The sequence below is a fragment of the Arachis duranensis genome, chromosome 10, assembly GCF_000817695.3.
Source record: "Arachis duranensis cultivar V14167 chromosome 10, aradu.V14167.gnm2.J7QH, whole genome shotgun sequence".
Taxonomy (NCBI): Eukaryota; Viridiplantae; Streptophyta; class Magnoliopsida; order Fabales; family Fabaceae; genus Arachis; species Arachis duranensis.
The window spans coordinates 68,789,313-68,799,644 of NC_029781.3; the positions used below are offsets into that span (position 1 = coordinate 68,789,313).

General features: G+C 29.9%; 1 protein-coding gene across 1 annotated transcript; it reads left to right on the plus strand.

Moving 5' to 3' along the window:
• The first annotated feature begins 3,778 nt into the window (after positions 1-3,778).
• LOC107469943 (uncharacterized) lies at positions 3,779-9,931 on the plus strand. Its single transcript, XM_021133964.1, is given in 8 exon segments — positions 3,779-3,970; positions 4,042-4,225; positions 4,325-5,565; positions 5,869-7,084; positions 7,139-7,377; positions 8,870-8,878; positions 8,928-8,931; positions 9,678-9,931. Coding segments are annotated over 8 exon segments (3,339 nt in total).
• The last annotated feature ends 401 nt before the right edge of the window (positions 9,932-10,332 follow it).

Here is a 10,332-nt window from a genome sequence, read left to right on the forward strand (position 1 = left end):
TTTTCAACTTGACCGAAAGCCATGAAGAAGTAACCGAACTTGTTTTCCAATGGTCGACCAAATCTGAACCCTTGAATACCAACTTGGTCCCTAAGTCTTGAATAAGACCGTAGATACACAGCAGAATAGGGCAGAGTGCAACTTTCCCTTCACAGCCATTTTCGGATAGAGCAGAGAGTAGGGAAGAAAGGATGAAGATCTGATTCATGCAAGATGATATGGTTTACCTTTCTTAAGCTTGATTTAGCTTGGGATTTCTGTTTTAGCTTCTGTGCTTCAAGCTTCAACTCTCTCTTTCTTGCTTCTTTGGTTAGTGGCTTATGGAAGAAGCTTTTCTTCTCTTTCTCTTTCTTGCTTTTTCTGAAATCTTGATGTGACTTGATTAGAAGGAAGAAGAACGTTGCTTTTAGTTAAGCAAGAGAGAGGGAATTTCAATTCTGAAACCAGTTCGGGCTTGGATGATGTAACCCGTTTGGCCCATCTGATTTCTTTGGCTTTTATCCTTTGCTTTTGTTTGGGCTTTACCCATTAGCCTTGCTGCATTGTCTTTATACCTTTTGGGCTATTAACATTTGGCCTGCAACAATAAACAATTAGTTAATAAGTAGATATAATTAATCAACACTAATTATTTATTTTGCTCAAAAATAATGTTTGTCATCATTAATTAATTTAGTTAATTTCTTAACTCAACATATGTTTAATAATATAATTGTAACTTAAATTTTTTCACTGTATAACAAAAAAAATTAGTTGATAATTTCGATATTTTTTTATACTTTTCCTTATAAAAAATAAATATATCAGAAGTGTCAATTTTTTCACTACATAAATTTAAATTGACAAATTTACTATTTTTAATATAATTATTATGCTACCAGTTTAATATAATTTTTATATTTACGAATTATTTATCTCTAAAAAAAATTATATACTGTAAAATATAATCATTTAAAATACATTATAGTCGTTCCAATAATATGATTGCTATTATTCAGATGCTCATAATAATAATGGTCCAATTAATATCTAATAGAATTTTATATTTCATATCTTTCTTAATATTATACGATTCCTTTAAACGTTTTATTTAATACACAAAAAAGGTTCAAATATTTTTAATAAATATATATAACATTGTAAAAAATAAATGATAATTTCTTCACTTAATAAATCTATTATACGGTTACACTTGAATTATTTTTTAAATGGTAACTTTTTACATGAACTAAAACTGCCTATCATGTATTTGTATTTTACGGTCACTATCTATTCTTTTTACTTATTTAAAGTTTGGATAATTATGATATTAATGAGTATTCTACGTATTCTATTACTTCCAATCAATTTAATTTTGTATGATTTGTTTCTTATAAAGTAACCTCTCAATTATCACTAATTTGTTAATGTATTCTTTTTACATACTATCAGAAATTTATAGAAATAGATCTGATCAAAACAGTAGACGTGAAAAAAATATAACTGGTTAGTATTCTACTTTTTTTTTCTTCATATATTTAGTATTGTGACATAATTTTAATAGGTAAATAAATTTATAAAAAATTATTATTTAACCTTATATGTTAGCATATTAATGTATTCATAGTAAATATTAAGTGTGAGCATAATTGATGTTAAAAAATTTATTTATTTAAGATCATTACAAGAATCAATTATAAAAAAAAGTGTCAGTGCCTAACAAAAAAAATTAAAATCTATACACAAACAAATTTATAAAAAATCAATATAATACTCAAAATATTTATTTGCCAATTAAAATGAAAAATATGTAAACTTTAGCGAAAACAAAAAAATACGTAATTTAAAAAATTTTATATTTTGTTGAATCATTTTGTTATAATTCACACAAACATGACAAAATAAAATAATTAATAAAATGTTAAAAAAATTATTTATTTAAGATCATTACAAGAACTAATTATAAAAAAAGAGTGCCAGTGCCTAACAAAAAAAGTGAAATCTATACACAAAAAATTTTATAAAAACCAATATAATACTTAAAATATTTATTTTTCAATTAAAATGAAAAATATGTAATTTAAAAAATTTTATAGTTTTTTGAATCATTTTATTATAATTCACACAAATATGACAAAATAAAATAATTAAATAAAATATATTTTAAGAAATAAAATAAATAGTAAAAATTAAAATATAACTCTAGGAGAAAGCATACAAAATAAAAATTATTGGAAGTAATAAAACAAATAAAATATGAACCAATATTATTGTCATGTATTGTATTATTTCGACTAGTAATAGCTAAATATTTAAAAAACATGTAACAAAACATATAAACTAAAAAAATTTTCCAAAGGCAAAAATTGTCATACTCTATATAAGATAATTAACTAAAAAATACTATAAGACAACTGATGCAACAGAGAACTTTATACAAAAAAATTATGATATATAAAGATAGCATTTAAAAAATATATTTATTTCAGACTCAAACTATATTGTATTGACTATTTAATTTAAAAAAAATAATCCATAACAACCATAGTGTTACCATCTAAACAAAAATATATAATTGAACAAGAAAATAATAAACATTTAAAATAATATAATGTTATAGATCGTATGTGATTTTAACTTGGTTATAACAGTTTCGAATAAAAAGTTTTAAACAAAATGATTTTATTAAAAAAAAGAATAAAACTATTTTGCGACACAATAAATAATATTTCTTTATAATTAAAAAAATAAAAACATTTACTTAATGAATAAAAAACATCTTTATAAAGAATAAAATAAAATATTTTATAATTAAAGTTGTTAAATACATCTGAATAATAAAATTTAAAAAATATAAAGTCAAACAACATCACAATATTATACAGTGTAACAAAATTAAAAAAATGATTGAAACATCACTTAAATATTTGATAGTTACTTATCTCTTTTGTATGATGATCATTATAATGGAACTAATTCTTTGTATTTATAATCAACAAAGAACTATTTTTTTAGTTGTTACAAAATTAATCATTTTCTGATTTTCATTATGAATGTAACCAATTATATGTAAATTTAATACGAGTACAGAAATTAGACAAAATGTTCGAGCATCCCATAATTGTGCTCGAAATTTTCAAGAGGATGCAACAATAATTCGAACTCCGCTACCAATTCCAAGGACATGTCATTACTATAGCGTACGTCTATTTCACCATGAGATGTTCGAGATGTGTTGTAATGGGGAAAAGTCTCTCTTCCCCGAGTAAATGCTTCTCAAGAATTGCTTGAAATCTTCCTGGACCCCTCTGCAGAAGGAAACCATTTTAGAAAACATATTCGTGGATACAATCATGTATTTTCCTTCACTTCGTGTGGTGTGCACATAGACGAACAACTGGCTTAACAGGTCGTGGTATATATACATTTTGTGCTCAAGGCTCAATATATCACAGTATAGGGAAATTTTATCCGGATCAGGGCACGCGGCCACGGTTTTTGCAACTGTACATATATAATACTGATCACGAGTTGCAGAATAGGATGTTGGAGAACACACAACTATATGAAACATTGGTGTTCAAATTACAACAATTGCTACATCGGTATAATCCTTTTCTCCATGTGTTTCGCCAGCTTGCACAATGGTCAGATGTACATGAGTGTAGTTTGCTCATTAGAGAGCGACCTGCTAATCAGCCATAATATAGTCTTCCAACTGCGTCGCAAGTAGCAGCTATAATTGTTGGTGATGATGTTAAAACAATGATTTGTGGGTGAGATATTAAGGTGCAAACTCATGCTGGTAGCCTACGAAGGATTCGGAAATTCGTTGGCTATTACGATCCACTACAATATCCTCTTCTTTTTCCCTTTGGAACTCATGGATGTGATATCAGTACCCAAAGTCAAAGTGGCAGCAAAGTATCATGCCGAACATATAATAGCTATATGTTCCAGGTACAAATCCCCATTTCCTACGCAGTATAGAGTTCAATAAAATTCTGCCAAAAAATTGTTCAATGTATCTAATCTTTTTTGCAAAATCTTAAAAATTTATAGATCCGCCCCGATGATCATTCCACCGTATTGCAAGCAGGGTGGCTACTACAACAATTTGTTGTTGATAACTCTGTGAAAATTGAAACTAGAAAGTTAAGATGGGTTCAAACTAGACAGAAGAAATTACGAGTTGAATTATACCAAGGGTTACAAAATGCTTTGCACACAGGAGAAACCAATGCAGGTAAATATTATTGTATCTAATTGTTACTTCGTAAATCATTAAGAATTACCCAAAATAATTATTAAAATTAATAATATTTCTCTATATATTTGTCTTCAGAAAATGTTGGAAGAAAAAGAACAATATTACCATCGTCGTTCATTGGTAGCCGTCGCGACATGACCCAACGATATGAAGATGGAATGACGATTGTTCTTAAAAAGGGCAAGCTAGATATTTTTCTCACAATGACATGCAATCCATCTTGGACTAAAATAACTTCAGAACTCAACCCAGTTCAAACTCCACAAGATCGTCTAGATTTAACAACAAAAATTTTTCGAGCCAAATTTGAACAGCTAAAAGAGGATGTAATTACTAAGGGTGTCTTGGGAAAGGTGAAGAGCTATATTTATGTCACTGAGTTTCAAAAAAGAGGGTTGTCACATGTACATATGTTGCTAATCTTAGAAAATAATGACAAGTTAATTGACCCAGAGCATTATGATAGTTTGGTACTTGCAGAGATACCATCTAAAGAAGAAGAACCATACCTACATGATGTAGTGCTAAAATATATGATTAATGGTCCTTGCGGTACACTTGATCAATCTTCACCCTGCATGAAAAATGGCCAATGTAAACACAACTACCCAAAAGAGTTCACAGCAGAAACACGAAGAGGTGACGACTCATATCCGCAATATAGGCGACGATTCGACATTCCAGTACCGATTAACCAAAATGTCACAGTTGATAATAGATGGGTAGTTTCGTACAACCCTTGGCTACTACTAAAGTATGATTACCATATTAATGTTGAGACATGTAGTAGCATCAAGAGTATAAAATATCTCTACAAATATTGCTACAAGGGTCCAGACCAGGTTGCAATGGAAGTTCACAACGGTTCTAATTTTGACGAGGTCCAACAGTTTGTTGATGCAAGATGGATTGCTGCTCCAGAGGCATGTTGGAGAATATTTAAATTTAACTTTTACCGAATGTATCCATCAGTGGAAAAGTTAGAAATTCATTTTCCAAATCAACATCAAGTGAGCTTCTATGATCACCAAACCATTCCTAAAATACTTAATGATGATTATTTCTCTAGAACAATGCTCACTGAGTTCTTTGCCCTAAATCGTGAGGAAGACCAACAATCTAGGCATCTTCCGTACAGGGAAATTTCAGAGTATTACACTTGGCACAACAAGGAAAAGGAATGGTATCGGCGCAAGATACAGAGGAGATCCATCGGTCGAATTTATACTGTATCACCTTCAGAAGGAGAAAAATTCTATTTGCATATTCTGTTATCTAACATTAGAGAACCAATCAATTGGGATGACTTGCTAACAGTGAATGGGGTCCAATATTTGTCCTTCAAGCAATCTGCTCAACACCGATGATTGTTAGAGAGTGACAGTAACATCTGTGCGTGTTTGGTTGAGGCTTCTATTTTACGATTGCCATGTGCTTTACGAAGGTTGTTTGCAACCATCTTAATATTTTGTGAGCCTACAGATGAAAAAAGCTTATGGGATGAATTTTTTTCATATATGGTGGATGATTATCCGTCAACCAGCACCACAACAGCCTTAGTGTTCACAAATCGGCTACTCAGGGATATAAATGATATACTCCTTTAGCATGGAAAACAGATTACACAATACAATTTGCCATCTCTAACTCATGAAAATGAAAATGACAACCTGATACCCAGAGTTATCCAAGAAGAACTGTCTGTCGAAGTACTCCGGGAAGACTTGTGTTCCGTAGCAAGATTGAATGATGAGCAATCTAAAGCTTTCAAGTGCATTATGAATACAATTGATCGAAGAGAAAGTGGAGTGTTCTTTGTTGATCGGCCAGGAAGATTAGGCAAAACATTTCTTTACAGAGCTATAATTGCAGAATTGAGAAATAAGGGTCATATTATCTTGGTAACTGCATCATCAGAAATAGCCGCAACATTATTTCCTGGGGGTCGAACAGCTCATTCTAGGTTTAAGATCCCAATTAATGCAGAACCATCATCCATTTGTAACATAAGCAAACAATCAGATCTTGCAAAGCTTATTAGACAAACAACGACAATAATCTGGGATGAAGCACCAATGACAAATAAAGAATCAGTGCAATCATTAGACCGTACCCTAAGAGACATATTAGCAAATGATATGCCATTTGGAGGAAAAGTGATGGTGATGGGAGGAGATTTTAGCCAAGTACTGCATGTCATACCGAAAGGTAGTAAGTCACAAATGATTTCAGCTTCTATAGTTAAGTCTCATTTATGGGCTTCCACTAAAATTCTCCATTTGCGACAAAATAGGCGATCTTCTAATGATAATATTTTTGCTGAGTATCTTATGCGCATTGGTAATGGAATTGAGCCCACCATACATGAAGACTTTGTACGGATACAAGTAAATATGGCAATTCCGTGGGAGGGTGAAACATCGTTAAACAAGTTAATAGAAGAAATATTTCCAAACTTATAATCTCATGGGTGGGACGCTTCTTACATGGTAGAAAGGGCAATATTGACGCCAAAAAATCATGATGTACAACAGCTTAATGATATAATTATCAACCAGTTTCCAGGAGAAGAACAAAATGTAGTCTCATTTGATGAGGTAGAAAGAGATGCTAATAATTTATATCAACAAGAATACCTTAACTCAGTTTCTACAGGCGGGTTGCCACCTTATGTATTGAAGGTAAAAAAAGGTACACCTTTGATGTTATTGAGAAATATAGACCCTAAGGCCGGCTTATGCAATGGTACAAGGTTACTATGTCGTGGAACTTTTCAAAACATGTTGGATGTAGAAATTTTAACCGGCTATCACTGTGGAAGAAGAGCTTTCTTGCCTCAGATAAAACAAAAAACAACAAAAAATTTAGGACTGCCTTTTATACTTATCTGGAAGCAATTTTCTGTAAGGTTGAGTTTTGCAATAACAATAAACAAATCACAAGGACAGACCATTCCTAAAGTAGGGATCTATCTCCCTAAACATGTATTTAGTCATGGCCAAACTCTGTCTCGAAGTATTTCTCAGTCAACTACAAAAATTTTAGTCAAAGAAGAAAAAATAGATGGAACAAGTGGAGAATTTACCAGAAATATAGTTTTCAAAGAAATATTGTTACCTTCACCACAGGTAATTTATGTTCTTAGTAAATCTGTGTGTAGTTACTTCTTGATACAATTCAATCTTCATATCATTTTAATCTTTAAATCTCTTTCAGTGATATAGATATTTTTGTTTACAAACTTCAATTTATTGACGACTAACGACTTATATTTTTTTAATAGACAATTTGATTTCAAAGGAGCTCATCAATATATGCTAGGAGATAAAGACAACGAACTTGAACATCTGTTTTATGCAATAGGTACGTACTAATTATCATTACTGAGACATACTAGATATACTAAAAATATATTAACGAATATCAATTACAGGAAGAAGGATTCCAAAGTCTCTGGAGTGCATAGAAAGATGAGCAAGAAATTGCATCAATCGAACCAATAGACAATAAAGTAATTTTTTAAATTAATTACTATGAAAATTGCATTAAATATATATACTTCTATTTCTATGTTAGTAATCATAATCATATGTTATCTAAATAGGTTCATTTCCTTCAAATTTATTCTATTGGTTGGGGGAGGAACGGTTAAAACAGACAAGACCCAATTCTGGAAGATGATAAAAAAGGAAATATTGTTCCAACAACATACAAGGTAATGCAATCATCGTAATCAGAATGTTATTGATATGCCTATTATCTAACTCCCTTCTATATTCTTCATTTTCCATTAAATAAAGGAAAAAAGTTTATGCCTAAAATATTAAAAAGTAACTCTGAAATTGCAACGGAGATTATGTTTTTCATATTGAATAAAGTTGCAAAAAAAAAAAATTTAAACCAGTGATAATAAATTAAACATTTTTCTTTTTCCAGCAACAAACTCACAGAAGCGGAACTAACTCATGTTAGTAAAGAAGAACATTGTAGGTACCTTTCATTAGATTAAAAAAACACACAAAATAGAGGTAATATTGGATAATTATAGATTTGAATGCTCTACAGAGGGTTTAATAGCTTCTTTTGTTGTGCATGTGTAGGAAATCCAATCTCAAACAAGAAATTTCAATTTTGCATGTTTTATTTATTTTATTGTTAAATTGTCGTTCAAATATAATGAAATTTGTATTGGCATATGGTATATTTTATTGATTTCTAAATTTTGTAGTTCTTCAAGGCTCAAGAATTTATTGACAAGGAGATGTATGAGGAATTGCTAAAGATTTTTTGTCGGTACAAATTCAGAAATTACTTTAGGTTTATCTTAACGTTTTTAATTATAGTTTGATCTATAATCACCAAAAAAAAAGACATAATTATTTTTCTTCTTTACACTTTTTGTAGGAACAAGAAAGATTCTTCAAATACAAATCCGTACTTTGGCTTACCACTTAAAAAAAGGTCCTTAAACAAAGAAAAAAATATGACTTTTAAATATGGCTCATTTTTTGTAAACAATCATATTTTTCTATTTATTTTTATGACTTTAAGTTAGATAGAAGAAGATAAAATATTATTGTAATAATTATTTTATGGATTATGTTATTTGTATATTTGTAGATAGGTGATGTATGTGTTCATTATAATTAAATCATTTTCATATTGTTATTGTTTATAGATAGGTAATATATGATTATTTTAATTTGAACATTTTTATATTATCATTGATTATTTTATATTATTATTTTTATGTTATTCGAATTTAAAATTTTAAAATTCATTAAAATAATTAACTTTAAATATAATAATATAATAACAGTAATAATAACAGTGTAATAATATATTAATAACATAATAATAGTAATTATATCGAAAACATGGTTATCTCTGAAAGGCTTGAGGGAACTTTGGCTATTGACTCGTAGTATTTTATTGAGAATCTAGTAAGAATGCACTTTAATCACTACCTGTTTTTACTGCGCTACAAAAAAAAAAAAAAGAGAAATAACATCTGATAATAAACCTTTTCGATTTCAAACTGCTTGGACTTCTCACCTTTTGTTCCATGATATTGTTCATAGAGCTTGGACAAAGGATAACCATCTACTACTACTTGTCTATCAAATATTCAGGAAGATGCAATTTTTAGTAAGGAGATTTTTTAGAATATTTTTAATAGAAAGAAGGAGCTAGAGAGATGGATATCCAATTTACAACAGTAGATAGAGAGAGTGGATGCTACTACTTTAAAAAAGCGGGATCTTGAGTTACAAGAAGAACACTAAAAAATACTACTTCAAGAAAAAATTTTCTAGAATCAGAAATATATAGGAGTATAGGGTTCACCTTAGAGATAGAAACATCAGGTTCTTCTACATGCAGATTGTTATGCATAAATAAAAAAACATGATTAATGATCTTTTTTTAGAAGATGGTTCTAATGATCAGAAAGGTCTTGAAGTAGAGATACTAAGGTTCTATAATAGGCTTTTTTATGAGAATCTTGATGTGGACTTAGAAGTAATAGGTTCTCAATCTCTCCTGCAATTTTCTCTGGAGGCTTGCAATAAGCTCACGAAAAGGGTCTTGAAAGAAGAAGTTCGTAATGCAGTGAAGGAAATAAACTCGTTCAATGCTCCAAGAGCTTATGGCTTTCAGGCTTTCTTCTCTAGGGAGTATTAGGATATTGTAGGTAATAATGTCTGGCAGCTTATGTGCCAAGCTTTCTCTGGTGCTTTTCTAAATGCCTTTCTATTCGATACTTTGATTGTTCTGATTTCAAAGATTCATAATCCTATAAAGATAAAAGATTTTTGACTAATCAGACTTTGAAATTTTATCTACAAGGTGGTTATGAAAGTGGTAGTAAACAGGTTGCGGCCTTATCTGTCTAAGATTATAAGATCATTGCATAGTGGCTTTATTCTAGGAAGAGATACCATAAAAAACATCATTCTTGTACAAAAATCTCTTCATTTAATGAGGAACGCTAAGTCAAAAATGAAACTCTTGCTTTCAAAGTTGACCTCGAAAAAGCATACAATAGAATTAATTGAAAATTTCTAGAACAAACTCTATCCATG